We start from the raw sequence: 17,216 nt of genomic DNA, 5'->3' as shown, positions 1-17,216 counted from the left end.
TGTCCGTGTAAGGGTTGTCGCCACATCCTCACAAACAGAAACAGAAGAGAGGACGGCGTTTGTGGCCTATTCAAGGAAACGTCTCGAATTTCCCTCACAGTTTCAAACTCAGGAGACCCTGCTCTCTCCATCAGATATCAGAGCCAAAGTGGCCCAGACAGACACCCCAAGAGAAGGAGTAATGTCATCTTGAAATGAGGAGCACGTTCCTTCCTACTTGCATTTAGAGGTTTCACGGCGACCACCTCAGCCCTTCCATCCCACCTCCACCTAACACACGAGGTTAAATCCAGCAGAAGAAGACAACGCCAGCGCGGTGAACGTCAACCTGCATTGCGGAACGAATGTCGTGTGTAAATTGGAAAAACTGATTGATTTCTTTTAATGGACCAAATCCAGAGTTGTTGTTGTTTTGTTTTAGGAGAATCAGTTTTCTGTACTTTGTGGATTAAAATGACCTTTCAGGCTCAACAAACTCCTTGTGCTCCCATTTCTCCCAAAAGGACGTCGATTGTGATTTTCTGCTAATCGCTTTTCATGGCCGACTTTGATGTTGAGGGAGGAAAAAATCCTCGGGTGTCAAGGAATGTTTCACTCGATGGTGACGGATTTAGCTTGATGAGTTATGTGTGATCAGAAACAAGCATGCTTTGGGGGGGGGGGGAGAAACAGTAATCTTTTTTAAAAAAAAAACACATTTTCTTCTCAGTCCAGCACTTCCTCGCCTCCTTCCCCTCTCTTCCCTCTCTAGATTAGCTCTCCTGTTAAGATCCTGAAGGCTGCAGTGAAAAAGCCATGTATTAGTTATGGAACCCATATGACCATTATAAAATTGCCATTTATAATGCATGAGATGAGCACAGAATGAATAGCAGCAAGCTAAAGCGACTAAAAACTCATGCCTGACCTGTTCGTGGAATACTGATTGACCTCACAAATGCTAAAAGCTAGTTAGCTGAAGTCTTGAATAGCTCAATAAAATGTTCTGCCTTCCACATTATCAGGTACACCTAGTACCGGGTAGGACCACCTTTTGTCTCCACGCCGATCTTAATTCTTCACGGCATGCATTCAATTAACAAGGTGCTGGAAACCGTCCTTTAAGGATATTGGTCCATGCTAACTCAGTAGCATCAATGTGCAGACTATATTGGAGTAGACTGAAGGCTTGCAGATAATGTGGGCTTTGAGACAAGGACCATTGTCCTGCCGGAAGTGGACACGAGAAAACAGGTTGACCATGAAGGGAAGCACATATCAGCCCTCCGGTACCCCGTGGCATTCAAATGATGCTCAGTCCATATTAAGGGGTCTAACATGTGCCAAGAAACGATTCCCCGCACCGTCACACCATCAGCAGCTAACACGAGACAGGATGGATGCATCGATTCATCTGACTCTGCCATCTGCATGTTGCAGCGACGATCCAGATTTGTCACTTTGTCAGCTTCCTGTTTTTAGCTGGCGGGACTGAAACCCGGCATGCGGCTGTGAAGAACGGCTGTTTGAGTATTTGTGGCCTTTCTGTCAGTTTGAATGAGTCTGGCCAGTGTCCTCTCATGTAAAGAGGGTTTCCACTCACAGAACTGTCGCTCACCGGATGCTTATCTGTTGCTTTTCCATCCATCCATCATGTACACCTGATCAGTTTAATCCAAGGTCACAAGGGGCTGCAGTCTATCCCAGCATGCACTGAGTGCAAGGCAGAGAGACACCCTGGACAGGTCACCAGGCCATCACAGGACACACACACACACACACACCATTCACACCTATGGACAATATATAGAGAGATTCTAATTCAGGCTGACATTCATGTACTTGGACTGAAGGAGGAAACCCACATCAGGGGCTGGAAGATGGTAGCTCCAAACAAATTGGCTGAAATCGAACCCAAAAACCCCTGTTGTGAGCCAGCAATACTGATCCCTACACACACACACACAAACCCACACACACACATACACACATATACCACGCGATGGTTTCAGAGTATTAACCCCACAATGCCTATTTCTTGTTTTGCTGTGTTGCAAAATCAAAATCAAATCAAATAAAATAAACAGAATAAAATATATTTAAGCGTGGCACAGTGGTTAGCACGGTCACCTCGCAGTAAGAAGGTCCTGGGTTTGAGCCCCGGGGTAGTCCATCCTTGGGGGTCGTCCTCTGCGTGGAGTTTGCGTGTTCTCCCCGTGTCTGCGGTGGGTTTTCTCCGGGTGCTCTGGTTTCCCCCACCATGGACGTTAGGGTTAACACTCCTGTCTGTGCCCCTGACCACGGCAATGGGAAAATATCTGGAGTTGGTCCTAGCTACACAGATCACAGCTAGGACGGGTTAATTTGCAGTAAATGAATTTCCCCAAGGGGATTAATAAAGGGGTCGTCCCGGGTCGTCCTCTGTGTGGAGTTTGCGTGTTCTCCCCGTGTCTGCGTGGGTTTCCTCCGGGTGCTCCGGTTTCCTCCCACAGTCCAAAGACATGTAGGTCAGGTGACTCAAAGACATGTAGGTCAGGTGAGTCAGCCGTACTAAATTGTCCCTAGGCATGAATGTGCATGTGTGTGTGTGTGTGGGCCCTGTGTGATGGCCTGGCGGCCTGTCCCGGGTGTCTCCCCGCCTGCCGCCCAATGACTGCTGGGATAGGCTCCAGCATCCCCGCCACCCTGAGAGCAGGATAAGCGGTTTGGATAATGGATGGGAAATATATTTAAATATTTATTTACTTCCAGAGCCTGTGAGAGCGGGAGCGCAAGATGGCTCAATGACTGACAACACAGCTGCAGACCCAGGAATGGAAACCGACGACAAACAAGGAGAGTACTGCATGTGAGACATCCACAATATCAGCAGCAGCAGCAGGACACAAGCTTTAAGTGTGCATACGTGGCTGGTAGAAAGTAACATCCGAAATGGGTTTGAAGGTCCTTCAAGGGAGAAAATGGTGCTAGAGAGCAGAGACAGGAGCCAGTACTCCCTACGAAGCAACCAGTCCACTCAGCGGAGTCAAACACAGCAACGGGGCACAAACCAAAGCTTGCAGAGCATCAGCATCCCTGTCACTGAGGAGATAGAAATACCAGCGGAGGTGCGCCCGGGTAGCGTGGCAGCCTATTCTGTTGCCTACCAACACGGGATCGCCGGGTCGAATCCCCGTGTTGCCTCCGGCTTGGTCGGGCGTCCCTACAGACCCGATTGGCCGTGTCTGCGGGTGGGAAGTCGGATGTGGGTATGTGTCCTGGTCGCTGCACTAGCGCCTCCTCTGGTCGGTCGGGGTGCCCCCGGATCGGCAGAGAGGAGGTGGAGCAGCGAACGGGACAGCTCAAAAAGAGCAGGGTAATTGGCCAGATACAAATTGGGGAGAAATTGAAAAAAAAATTAAAAAAAAGAAATACCAGCAGAGGGACCCGTCCAAGAGTCACCAAGACCTCCAACGGAGAAAAAGATCAAGGGGCACAGACCTCATGTGAAATAGACCAAAGCTGTTGAAAAGAAAGAATGGGAAACATTCAAAAATGACCAGGCTAAAATCTTGGGAGCAACAAACAGGAACTGCAGAACGGAAAAGTGGCACGGCATCACCAGCGCCAATCAAGTCCAGGAGGCAGCAGAAGATTGGAGGAAGGCAGGGAGCTGAGAAAGCAAGGAGGGAAGCCTCTGATATAGAGAGAGAAGATCTAACCCTTCTCCAAACAGACGTCAGGAGCCCGTTGGCAACTTTGCAAAGACCAGAGAACTTGAGGAAACCTCCCAAGAAGGAACATACATGAACACGGTTCTACAAAGACCCCTTCAGGCTCATCAATTCCTCAAAAGCGGCACTCTGAAAACCTCAAAGCAGGAACTGGAAAAACACCTGGAAAGGGTCCACCGTGACACGTCCCGCCAATCCAGCCTCCTGAATCCCATCTGGACACCGGCTGTTCAACACGGAAAGAAGTAGAGACCGCAGTCCGACATGCAAGAGCAGCATCAGCTCCTGGGCCTAATGGAGTATCTTACAAGCTCTACAAGAATGCACCACATGTCCTATGCTTTCTTTGGAGCCTCATGAGGATTGCATGGCTGGTGGCGTGCTAATACTGAAGGAAAAGGATGCAGCGGACATCAGTCAATTTCAGCCGATCTAAAATAAGACTCCCATTGACACTCAAGGACTCCAGAGAGGAGACCATCAGCAATGCCGCACCGACCCCATTAACTGGGCGGAAATGGACGCCATCCCACGCTGTGCAACACGCGACATCATTCCGAAACACAAAGACATAGTGGGGACAGTCTAGCAGGGAAGAGGAGGCTTTGGCCCTGGCAGCAAGCGAACCAACTTGGCACAAGGCCACAACATCAGAGCGGAGGAAGCTGGTGGTCGACCAAGTGTGCCGACAGGAGGAGGTGGCGAGAAGCACCGAGGCTGTCTCTCTTGCTAAAAAGGGGGCAACGGATGTAGTGGGAAGGTGGAGAGGAGAGCGATTAGCTGGAAGGGATTTACGGGAAACGGAAGAAAGGGAGATCAGCTTTATCGTCTCACAGCCACATATGACGTGCTTCCATCACCAAAGAATCTCCAGCATTGGTTCGGCAGGGATCCAATCTGTGCCCCCTCTACCCCAACACCAGCGACTCTCAAACGCATCACGACAGGTTGCAAGACCAGCCTCGCCTCACCGCAAGGCCGCTACACCTGGCGACACAAACGGGTGATCAAAAGCCTGGCATCAGGTCTTGACAACAAGCATGTGGCAGCCAATTCCTTGCTCCCGGGAACTAATCCGCTGAAGGAAACAACGTTCGTCCGAGAAGGACAGAAAAGGCCTAAAAGTCCTTCCACTAAGCCAGAACACCTATGCATGCACTGCGACTGGAAGATGCTGGTGGATGTTCGCCAGTAACTAATCTTCCCGCCAGAGACGGCCTCTACCAACCTTAGGCCAGACTCTGGTCTCCTTTGCTGCACAGTCTAGTACATCACAGAACGCAAAGTCCCATGGGAAGACTCTGCGGAGGAGGCCTATGAGCGTAAGAAGCAATGCCACGCAGAGCGGGCAGCTGATGCGAAACAGCGTGACCGGTTAGCCAGTCTTTCCGACCGTCAGATCGATGTCAGAGGCGGCCGAAAGAAGCAGCCAGTGGCTACGGCTCGAGCGGAAGGACCCTTGCTGGTCTCCCAAGAACATTAACATAACATCAAGAGACCATGAAGACAGTACAGGTGGGATTCTGGGATGCCAGAATCTACCATTGAGCCCTCTGGAGAGGTACTGGGTTAAACAACGAGACGTCGAGGATGGAGGGTGCCCGCTTGAGAACCCCTACCTGTCAATCATCAGCCACTCCTACCATCAAGGTGAATCTCATGTAAGTCCTCACCACCTGTAGGTGGACAAAGGAATGTTTAATATCACATCCCGTGTTTTCTGAATCTGACCTAAACAGGATTTTTTCCCTATTCTTCTACGTAACAAGGGCTCGATTTCCTCTTTTTTTTTTGTGGATTTTTCCTCAATTTTCTCCCTGGTTGTATCCGGCCAATTACCCCACTCTTCCGAGCCGTCCTGGTCTCTGCTCCACCCCCTCTGCTGATCCAGGGAGGGCTACAGACTACCACATGCCTCCTCCGATACACGTGGAGTCGCCAGCCGCTTCTTTTCACCCGACAGTGAGGACTTTCGCCCCAGTTCCCCCTCCACCCCAAACAGGTGCCCCGACCGACCAGAGGAGGCGCTAGTGCAGCGACCAGGAGACATACCCACATCCGGCTTCCCACCTGCAGACACGGCCAATTGTGTCTGTAGGGACGCCCGACCAAGCCGGAGGTAACGCGGGGATTTGATCCGCCGATCCCCGTGTTGGTAGGCAACGGAATAGACCGCCATGCTTACCCGGGCGCCAAGTGCTTGATTTCCACCCCCGACAAATGCAAAACCAACATCAACACAACCTGTGGTGCAGTGTACACATTTATTCATAGTAGACAAAAGAGAAATCGTAAAACGCTCGCCGCAGAGAGCCGTCAGCCGGCCGCCAGGAGCTTCTGCTGTTGATGTGCTTGACAAATCTGAGCGTCTCCTTGTCTCGGTAAACGAGAGCGAGGGAATTGTCCTCCGGGTACACCGTCAGCAGCTGTGAAGACAGGCGAACAACGGCAACATGACAATCACATCAACGTCTGCCCTCCACACCGGGAGGAAACTTTCTTCACGGTGTCTTCAGCACTCACCTCCTCATCCTCCCCGTTCGCCACGTAAGACGTAAACCCCCCAAACTCTGACTGCCAGTCTACCCGGGGGTGGTGGTGGGGGGGGGGCAAAGAAAGACAATTACACAACAATAATGACGAGCCGGAGGAACACATTCGATGGCGGTTTGTTCATATTCTATGCATGGGGTTTATGTGGGAAGTGTGTGTCTGTGTGCGCTGAGACTGACCGGGGCAACCGAAATACAGCAGGAGGTCCAGGGCGTACTCCGCGTTGGCCGCCTCGCTGTCGTGCAACAGCGTGTAATCCCCATGAGACCACCGACGCAGCTCCCCGGCGCACACCGGCGTGCTCGGCTCTGCGGGAAAAGACGGTCGGTTATGCCGGCCAGGCGGACAGACACCGGGGACTCGTGCTCCCATCGGTGTGTTAACTCAGCATGTTTCTGTTTGTCAGTCTGTTCTGCCCTCGTTTCAAACACGTGTCCTATTTTCCACTGGACGTATCTCGTTATCAGCAGATGAGACGATCCCATTTTTCCACAGGGATTATTTAACCTCTAGAAAATCCAATCCAAACAAATGCATAGACACAGGCCAGCACGGCGTGCACACAACACACCTACACACCTACACACACACATCTACCCACCTTTGACTCTGCCTTCATTATCTTCCTCCGGGGAGTCTGTGGACGAGCCGGTGGCCTCCTCGTGTCTGCCGTCCTCCTGCTCCTCCTTCGCCTTCCTCACAATCTCGTTTTCTTCCTCCTCCTCGTCGTCGGCGGGACAAAGGTAGTGCAGCCGGAGGCCCGTGAAGTTAGACAGAAGCAGGAAGAACGCTTCGGAGCGCAGCAACTCCCAGCATGCACCGACACACGGCGGCAAAGCGTCCGCCTGAGCCGCCTCGTAGCGCCTAGGCACACGCGCACAGACACCAACCCGTGAATTCAGATACCACAAGTACGCACAACGGCTCTGCTCTCGCACACGAAAACACAGCGCACGCAATCGCGCCGTAAAGCCGAAGACAACAACGCAAGTGAAACCCACGTCACCTTTTATTGGGTGGACCCCTGCTTGTCCACTGGTTTCCAGTGCGACGCAGCGCCTCGCTCACCTCCATGAACTTGTCCTCCTGAAAACAGAGCCGCCGTCAACACACACAGGGGAGGAAGAGGGACAACGGGGGGGGAGGAAGAAAAACACACAGCCTGAAAATACCTTGAGGAAATTTTTGAGCTGGATTTCAGAACTGTCCTCAAATTCCTGCTGGACCTGCTCCTGGTAGGAGATGTCCAGGTACACCGGATTCACCCACTCCAGCAGCAGTGTCTCCTGCACCGCAAGCACAAACGCACACCAGCGACTTTAGACGGGAGAACATGACGACAACCGGCTCCTCAGAGGACGCATGTACTCTTACGAAGGACAGTCTGGACAAAGCTCACATCTCTTGGTAAATGGGGGCTCCTCGAGATGGGGGGCTCCACGTGGCGGGGAGGACGCTCCAACAACGGCCCGTGGAACCAACCACTCAGGGAGAGGCGACACTTGTCCTCCGACAGAACCTCCGACACCTGGAGAAGTAACCCGGCACATATGGTCAATTTTTTTCTCTCCCCAATTGTATTTGGCCAATTACCCCACTCCCCCGAGCCGTCCCGGTCGCTGCTCCACCCCCTCTGCCGATCCAGGGGGGCTGCAGACCACCACATGCCTCCTCCCATACATGTGGAGTCGCCAGCCGCTTCTTTTCACCTGGCAGTGAGGAGTTTCACCAGGGGGATGCAGCGCAGGGGAGGATCACGCTATTCCCCCCAGTTTCCCCGACTGACCAGAGGAGGCGGTAGTGCAGCGACCAGGACACACACCCACATCCGGCTTCCCACCCACAGACGTGGCCAATCGTGTCTGTAGGGACGCCCGACCAAGCCGGAGGTAACATGAGGATTCGAACTGGTGATCCCCGTGTTGGGTAGGCAACGGATTAGACCGCCACGCCAACCGGATGCTCCCCTTATACGGTCCAGTTTTTACTTTCTCTTCTCATGAGTGGTCTTTTTGTGTTGTCTTGTTTTCACGGCGTCTGGTCTTGTCTTATTTTGTTGCCCTCTTTTACTGATCGGTTTCTATCTTGTCAACTTTGTGAACTCTTTCCATGTGTTTTGTGTTCTTATGAGCAATGCTGGGAAGCTCTTTGGTCGACACGAGTTGCTTTTAAATGTGCCGTATAAATATAAATGACCTGACTTCCACGGGCTGCCTCCAGCTGTGGGAGAGGGGGTGGACGAGACGGGGGTTACCTGGTGGAAGGAGACTGGCGAAACTTCGAACATAACCAGCGTGTTCCAGGAAGGCACGAGAGACTTCACGATGCTCCGTGGCAGGAAGTGACCTGCTGACAGCAGGACACAATTGAAAAGGATTATTTTTTCCCCCCCAATTGTACTTGGCCAGTTACCCCACTCTTCCGAGCCGCCCCGGTCGCTGCTCCACCCCCTCTGCTGATCCGGCGAGGGCTGCAGACTACCACACGCCTCCTCCCATACATGTGGAGTCACCAGCCGCTTCTTGTCACCTGACAGTGAGGAGTTTCACCAGGGGGACGTAGCGCATGGGAGGGTCACGCTATTCCCCCCAGTTCCCCCTCCCCCCCCGAACGGGAGCCCCGACCGACCAGAGGAGGCGCTAGTGCAGCGACCAGGACACATACCCACATCCGGCTTCCCACCCGCAGACACGGCCAATTGTGTCTGCAGGGACGCCCGACCGAGCCGGAGGTAACGCGGGGATTCGAACCGGCGATCCCCGTGTTGGCAGGCTACGGACTAGACTGCTACACTACCCGGACGCCCACAACTGAAAAGGATTCTTTTCGGTTTGGCCAACCGAGTCAGCAGACAAACAGGAGGAGAGATGCTCACCGTCTGTGCTATAAAGATCCAGAGTGCCCCCGTCGTCGCTCTGCCATGGAGGGACAAGATATAAGATAAAAGCGACGCGCCTCTCCTCCAATTCATCATCGTGACATAAGAGAACGTCTGCAGGGGGGAGGGAAAAACGTTCAGTATGAAGGTAAACAGTGCAAAGGGGGAGATAAGCTATCAGACCAGCGTCAAACAAGAACGCTCCCGCTGGCCGGGGTTCCCCCCACAGCTCACCGGTGTATTGGTATTTGGCACAGGACATGTCCACGGTTGGCTCCAAGTCAACCCCCAGCACCTCCCCGAGCCAGGAGCGGAGCTGCCCGAACATCGCCGCCCTGAGGACAAAACGGCCCGAGAAAAAGGTTAAAAATTAAGACGGTGTCCTCGTTTTTCCCCCACCGCTGATTTATTAACAGCCTGCTAACGGGACACGTGGAAGAAATTCAAAAAAAATCTAACAGCCCGTCCGTCTTAATTTGACCGGCGGCTGGTGATGAGCCTCCCTAACAGACAGGTTCACCGAGTTCAGCCCCCGCTGAATGGGCTTCGCAGACAGACTAACAAATCGGACCATTAAATGGGGAGACGAGGACAGAAATACATACATCACGTTCTCCATACCACCACTGCCACCCTCCGTTGGTGCTCCTGCACATGTGAGCACTGTGCTCACTGCTCATAACAGCCACAGGGCAGCGCTAACATGCACATCTGAAGATAATGTGCTGCATATGTGACGCGTGTTAGCAGGTGAGGGGCACTCTCATTTCTCACCCGGGGCGCAGCACGGCAGCTACCTGCCCATCGTCTGGCGCTACCCGCCCATCGTCTGGCGCTACCCGCCCATCGTCTGGCGCTACCCGCCCATCGTCTGGCGCTACCCGCCCATCGTCTGGCGCTACCCGCCCATGGTCTGGCGCTACCCGCCCATCGTCCCAACGCTACCCGAGCGTCGCCCTCTGGAGCACCGGCTCGTGAGGATGGACCTGCATCTTGCAGCACGGGCTGCAATTCAGCTCCGCTGTGATAGCATCTCTGGCGCCACTCGGTGGCGTTGATAACAAAAAAATTCAATTTTCTCAACGACAAAAGTAATCTCGGTTTCTTCTGTCTTTCCGTTGCTCGACCTGCGAGCGTCTGCCGGTGGCGGGTAGTTTAGCCCGCCAGAGTGCACACGCGCAGTGCCAGACACAGGATAACGAATGGAGTGACACGGCTGCGTTTCTGCAGAGGACACCGGGCGCTTCACAGGAAATGATAAGCATCGCCTTACAAGACCTGTGGAAATCAAACCCACGACCCCGGCAGCATCGGTGCCATGCTTGAGGAACACAGACGACTTCGGTGTGTTTGGTATTAAAGCTTAAAACTTAAGATTTAGGATCCCAGACTTACATCTGGTCAGTGTTAAGGTCTAAAACGTGACTTTTATCGACAGAGACAAACCCGCTGCTCAGCATTCAGTCTTTTACGAAACGTCTCGTCCTTAATTGTCAAAATCCAAGACACGGGGCGGCACAGTGGCGCGGTGGTTAGCGCCGTCGCCTCACAGCAAGAAGGTCCCGGGTTCGAACCCCGGGGTCATCCAACCTTGGGGGGTCACCCCAGGTCCTTTCTGTGTGGAGTTTGCACGTTCTCCCCGTGTCCGCGGCGGGTTTTGTCCGGGTGCCCCGGTTTCCTCCCACCGTCAGAAAGACATGCATGTTAGGGTCAGTACCCCTGACCGAGGCATGGCAAAACGAACCGCAGGTGGTCCCTGGGTGCTGCACGGCAGGCTGCCCACTGCTCCTAGCTACACCGCTAGGTTGGGCTGAATGCAGAGAAGAATTTCCCAACAGGGATCAATAAAGCGTCTCAAAACATAAATAAATAAAAACAACAAAAGGGACATTTGAAGATCACCTCATCATAATCTGACACTCAGCACAGCTAAGTGCAGCGATCCAAATGACAAGATACTGCGATTAAAGCGTCTTAACATATTGTGTGGTGAACACTTGGCTCTGCAGGGTGCAAAAAGGCAAAATGTCAAATGACTTGGGTTGGAGTGTACTGGCACGTATGGCAAAGGGGTGAAAAAGATTGGACACAACGGGAAGAGCAAACTGCAGATTAACGGAGACATCGGAGCTCTAAAACCTGCCATGGCTTGTGATAGATTCAAGGTAATGGCTCTCCCCCTGTATCAGTCTATCAGAATCAATACACTTCCATCTTAGGCGAGCCATTATCCATACTGTAGCCCCGTCATCCGGCGCTTCATCATTTATTCATTCTGTTCCTCAGGAGGTCAACCACTGCGGAAGCACACACGTGGCAACAAACACTCGTACACAAACACACACACACTTCTATTTACCTCAGGCCTGAAATATGTGGTTCTGTTCTCTTCTTCAAGTCATCGGACTGTGAAGGAAATGACAAGGGAGGGAAAGTATCAGACAACGTGCGGTCCCCGGCACAGGGCTGTGAAATGATTTGCGTTCACCTACCTGTTTAAACTTGTACAGGTCGTTTGACTTCTCGTGGAAGTTAAGGTCCAGAAGTTCTCTTTGGAGGTTCTCCACAAAGGTCTCGCTGCTGATGAAGTTCTGGATGACGCAGTGGGGAAACGGCTGGCAGTCCAACTCCACATTTTCTGCAGAGCGAAAACCCAAATTAAAATACGAGCTCGAACGAAGCCAAATATTTCACGTCTCCGTGTGCGAAAGACAAAGGGGACCTACCCAGCGCACTGTTTCAGGAGGCCCACATCAACACAACACAACTTAATCCAGTTTATTAAGAAACAAGAAACTCAACACCAACATAAACTGTAATGTGATGTGAGCTGAGCGGGGAGGAGAGGCGACCATAGAAAAACCTGCCACGGGCGTCTGGGTAATGTAGCGGTCTATTCCGTTGCCCACCAATATGGGGATCGCTGGTTCGAATCCCTGTGTTACCTCCAGCTTGGTCGGGCGTCCCTACAGACACAATCCACTCTGTGCAGAACTGTAGTCCACTGACTTCCGATTTCTACTGCAGTGGTCATACCAGTTTCCTGTTTGTTGGCGTGCGCTATTAACAATGGCATATTTTTCGCGGTGCCTGCAAGATTTACCATGGAGAAACATCAACCACATGCACAGAACGGTCCACAGAGTGGATTGGCCGTGTCTGCGGGTGAGAAGCTGGATGTGGGTATGTGTTGTGGTCACTGCACTAGCGCCTCCTATGGTCGGTCAGGGTGCCTGTTTGGGAGGGAGGGGGGATAGCGTGATCCTCCTATCCACTATGACCCCTGGGGAAACTTCTCACAGGTGAAAAGAAACGGCTGGTGACTCCACTTGTATGGGAGGAGGCATGTGGTAGTCTGCAGCCCTCCCCGGATCAGCAGAGGGGGCGGAGCAGAGACCGGGACGGCTCAGAGAGCGGGGTGATTGGCCAAGCACAACTGGGGAGAAAAAGGGCAACAACAAAAAAAAATCCAAAAAAAGAAAGAAAAACCTGCCACTTGCCCTGTTCATTAAGGGAAGTTATATCAGAGAACGCCATGAAAAACCACAGCCATGAAAATGAGATAAGAAAAAAAGATATAACACAGAAAACCACAACAGATATATAAACATAATCATCAAACGAATGAAAGATGGACTTAAAACAAGAGAATGTTGAAAATACCCACATCTACATTTATTCATCAACACTTCAGAGCGCAGCAAAATGTAGTGTGGGCTACAACCTCAGGGCAGCGGAGAAGTGCTGAAAACAGATGAAATCACCGACGTCTTGTTAAATTGTGGTCCTGACTGGTCGATGGTTCAGTCTGTGAACGTGAGAACGCTTCACTGAATGTAAGACCATTTCCCAGGTGATCTGATGTCCAGATAGACCATCTTTGATGACTGGGAGGTGATCTTCACAATCAGGATGCAAATCTGGGACATGTCTCAAGTCATTCGCCTCCTTTCCCCTCAACGGATTTATGAACTTGTCAATAACTCCATGCAAGCATCCACTTCAGCAAAGCGAGGACAGGAATAGCACGGTTCTTCCCCCTTTTTCATCTCTCGTAGATACCAGAAGTAGTGTATTCTTGGTGTGGATACACTGCAGCTTTTTCAGTTAAGCTACTGACAGGTGTAAATCTTGTGAGATTATGATTTAAAAGCACAAAACCCTAGGTAGTGTTGAAACAATTAGTCATTAATCGATTAGTTGATAGCCCGGCGCACACCGGGGTGGTTTGCAGCTGAGTGTGAAATGGCCGGGATGAGAGTCAGCGCCTCCAAGTCTGAGGCCATGGTTCTGTACTGAAAAATGTTGGATTGCTCCCTCCGTGTTGGGGATGAGTTGTTGCCTCAAGTGAAGGAGTTCAAGTATCTCGAGGTCTTGTTCACGAGTGAGGGTAGGATGGAGCGGGAGATTGACAGACAGATTGGTGCAGCATCCGCAGTAATGCGGACGTTGTACTGGACCGTGGTGGTGAAGAGGAAGCTTAGCTGGAAGGCAAAGCTCTCAATTTACCAGTCAATCTTCGTTCCAACCCTCACCTATGGTCATGAGCTTTGGGTAGTGACCAAAAGGGTGAGATCGTGGATACAAGCAGCTGAAATGAGTTTCCTTCGTAGTGTGTCTGGGCTCAGCCTTAGAGATAGGGTGAGGAGCTCAGACATCCGGAGGGAGCTCGGAGTAGAGCCGCTGCTCCTTCGCATCGAACGGAGCCAGTTGAGGTGGTTCGCGCATCTGATCATGATGCCTCCTGGGCACCTTCCTTTGGAGGTTTACCGGACACGGCCAACTGGGGGGAGACCCAGGGGTAGATCCAGAACTCGCTGGAGGGACTCCATGTCCAGTCTGGCCTGGGAATGCCTTGGGATCCCACAGGAGGAGCTGGAGGGCGTTGCTGGGGAGAGGGACGTCTGGAGCGCCCTACTTAGCTTGCTGCCACTGCGACCAAATCCCAGAGAAGCGGCTGATGATGAATGAACAAATGAATGATAGTCCAAAAACAAATCAGTTACAATTTTGGTGTTTGATTAATCGCTTGAGTCCTTCATCATATAAAAATGCTTTGACAAACGCTCTGATTTGCTTGCCTTCCCCTGATTTATATCATTATGAAATGGTTTTTTTGGCTGTTGTTCAGACTCAGTAAACAGTTTTAAGATGTAACTTTGGACTCTGGAAACATTTTCCACCCCTGGTTCGTGTCTCTGACCAGCCCATAACCCTGACAGACTCCTCCAAATTCCTCGGCACCGACATCAGTAACACTCTGAAATGGAACATCGACACCAACCACGTCATCAAAAAGGCTCAGCAAAGACTGTACTTCCTCAGGCAACAGAAGAAGTATGTCAAGAAACACCTTGTGGTCCACTTCTATAAGCCACCATAGAGAGCATCCTCACATCATCTCTCACTGTCCGGTATGGGAGCTCCGACAGCCCCACCAAGAGGAAACTGGAGCGGATTGTCACTAAAACTTCCAACACACTTGGTTGTGACCTTCCCATAGTCAACTCCCTGTATATAAAGCCCACCTTCAACCTGGCAGCTAAAATAACCAGTGACCCCTCCGACCCAGCCCACCACATCTTCCAGCTTCTCCCCTCCGGAAGGCGCTACAGGTCTATATTAACCAAAACCACTCGAGTCAAAAACAGCATCTTGCCTACAGCAGTCAGAACACTTTGCATCCCTTGCTAGCCCCCCTTTCAACATGACCCCGTATTCTAACCTGAAAACACTGTATGCACTGGACTGGACTTGTTTGCACTGGTACAGCAGTCATTGTACTCTCTGCCTGTTGGGCTACTTGATATGATGGGGACCTGAACTGTACATATCATATATATTCACTGTACATACTCTCACATTCATGTGTTTCCTTTTTGTGTGTGTTGTTGTAATGGTTTATGGTGCTGCTTGTTTTTCTCTTTTTCTTTTTGCACTGGAACTGAGCTACCATGCTGTACCAAAACAATTACCACCAAATATTGTTGCGTGGCAATAATAAAGCATCTATCTATCTATCTATCTATCTATCTATCTATCTATCTATCTATCTATCTATCTATCTATCTATCTAAGATGGATATTCATCAGTATTTTTGACTTTTAACAGACCAAATGATTAATCACTTAATTAAAAAAAATCGATAAATTAAATAGGAAATAATCCTTAGTTGCTGCCCTTCCCACAGATATATATCCTTTGGGAACTACTTGTAGCAAATGAAATTAAAATTTTCATTTTCCACCTCTCTTTACTCTTCAGTTTAACAGAAATATTCTTCAACAGGACGGTTCTATGCTGGTAACGCAGGTTGTAAAAATATCAACAAACCTGGGAATATCTTGATGCATGCTCAATAATCCAGGTAAGGCAATCCCACAAAGTTGAATCAGTTCATCTGGACACAGCGTTCAGTGGGAGAAACGTTTCATTGGGGAAACTAAATAGATGCTGGCCTAGAGGATGGCACAACAACACAGGAGAGCTAAAGCGTCAGGCCAGAACTCTGCAGTCTACACCCATCTACAGGCCAGTGGCCGCTCTTTCAAGGATGAGGATGTGCACATCCTTGATAGGGAGGAACGCTGGTTTAAATGGGGAGTCAAAGACGACTCTATATGAAGAGGGAACGACCACCCCTGAACCAAGGGGGGGGGGCTAAGAGTACATCTGTCACCATTTTACAATGCTTTTATGCTTTTAGATTAGATTGCAACTATTCCCCAATCCTCTGTGAATAGTACACATGGCCATTGCAACTCAAGTTAATGGTCATGGCAATTAGCATAAATATGAAACCGATCGCTGGTTTTGGTCATTATGCAACAGCATTGTTTATAAGGGGGGGATACCTGCAGTTTTGGTCATTACGCAACAGCATTGTTTATAAGGGTGGGATACCTGCAGTTGTGGTCATTATGCAACAGCATTGTTTATAAGGGTGGGATACCTGCAGTTCTGGTCATTATGCAACAGCATTGTTTATAAGGGTGGGATACCTGCAGTTGTGGTCATTACGCAACAGCATTGTTTATAAGGGTGGGATACCTGCAGTTTTGGTCATTACGCAACAGCATTGTTTATAAGGGTGGGATACCTGCAGTTTTGGTCATTACGCAACAGCATTGTTTATAAGGGTGGGATACCTGCAGTTTTGGTCATTATGCACCAGCATTGTTTATAAGGGTGGGATACCTGCAGTCGGTTGAGACTGAAGGGGTCACTTGGATGAGCGATGAAACGTTTCTCCCACTAAACGTTGGGTCCAGATGAACTGGCTCAACTTTCGGCAAACCTGGAAACATATCAAAACCTCGCCCTCGTCTGCCTCATCCGTCAGTGAGACAGAGGAAGATGCAGAGGACAGGGGAGAAATGGGGAACGGATGGTCCGCTGTGGCGACCTCGAACGGGAGCAGCCGAAAGTAGTAGTAGTAGTAGTAGTAGTTTCGTCCTTCCTTTCTGTCGACATCGGCTTCAACAGGTGACTTCGTGGTAAATAGAAAGGTGGGCAGGGGCTAAACTACGCTGTCCGGTCAGTGATCATTGCTAGCAGCCGACTACGAATATGAGCAACGATTAACGCACATCTGCTTGAGGCTATTCGGGGAGAGTCGTGTCAGCTCTAAAAGAGGCACAGTCTGCAAGGCAAAGGGCGAGAGCAAGCTGCGTTTAGGTGTGTTTACCTTCCGCCACACTGCTGTTTTAAATCCCCCCCCGGACGAGCGATAACAGTCGGACCTGGCAGTGAGAGTACGGCTCTGCCCGACACGGAGGCTACAGTCGCGAAACTTGTCCCCGAACTTCTTTTTCCTCACCGTGACAGTAGCGGTCCCGGAGAGACCATGCCTTCTTCACTCCTCTCTTCACCTCCTCCTCGTCTAAAACCGGGGAAAGCTCCGCTATTTCCTCTCGTTTCTTCCTCCGTTTCCTCTTCTCCGTGTTGTCACCCGGGGGGGACGAGGGCTGCTGTCGTTTAGAACTCATCGTCAAGGTGTCTTTTTTTTTTTTTTTAACCACAGAACGGACTAGTCGGACCGCTGGGTCCGGGGGGAACGTAGCGAACGTGGGATCTCGTCGCACACGATTGA

The 17,216-nt window shown here is 50.9% G+C and overlaps 1 protein-coding gene across 2 annotated transcripts; it reads right to left on the bottom strand.

Moving 5' to 3' along the window:
* Positions 1–5,943: 5,943 nt before the first annotated feature.
* ogfod1 (2-oxoglutarate and iron-dependent oxygenase domain containing 1) lies at positions 5,944–17,216 on the bottom strand. 2 transcript variants are annotated; one of them, XM_056278615.1, is made up of 13 exons: positions 16,944–17,216; positions 11,616–11,761; positions 11,483–11,529; positions 9,358–9,458; positions 9,121–9,237; positions 8,500–8,591; positions 7,645–7,773; positions 7,418–7,531; positions 7,252–7,331; positions 6,847–7,109; positions 6,425–6,553; positions 6,216–6,274; positions 5,944–6,118 (listed from the first exon to the last, which is right to left on the bottom strand). In XM_056278615.1, exons 1-13 carry the CDS (start codon positions 17,110–17,112, stop codon positions 5,957–5,959), a joined length of 1,608 nt encoding a protein of 535 aa, XP_056134590.1. In that variant the 5' UTR covers positions 17,113–17,216; the 3' UTR covers positions 5,944–5,956. The 2 variants fall into 2 exon arrangements, with proteins under 2 accessions (XP_056134590.1, XP_056134589.1); XM_056278614.1 differs by having other exon boundaries at positions 8,500–8,594; positions 16,944–17,215.

Source organism: Lampris incognitus, chromosome 4 (genome assembly GCF_029633865.1).
Source record: "Lampris incognitus isolate fLamInc1 chromosome 4, fLamInc1.hap2, whole genome shotgun sequence".
NCBI lineage: Eukaryota > Metazoa > Chordata > Actinopteri > Lampriformes > Lampridae > Lampris > Lampris incognitus.
The sequence above is the reverse complement of the archived record's forward strand: the minus strand, read 5'-3'. Positions and strand labels throughout refer to the sequence as shown.

Excerpts from the sequence above, each read along its gene's own strand:
- ogfod1 (XM_056278614.1), bottom strand. The coding sequence starts at position 17,112 with ATGAGTTCTAAACGACAGCAGCCCTCGTCCCCCCCGGGTGACAACACG. Across the intron at positions 11,762-16,943 it reads CCGGGACCGCTACTGTCACG|AAAATGTGGAGTTGGACTGC; the intron begins GTGAGGAAAAAG and ends TTCGCTCTGCAG. Across the intron at positions 8,595-9,120 it reads GGATCTTTATAGCACAGACG|CAGGTCACTTCCTGCCACGG; the intron begins GTGAGCATCTCT and ends TCCTGCTGTCAG.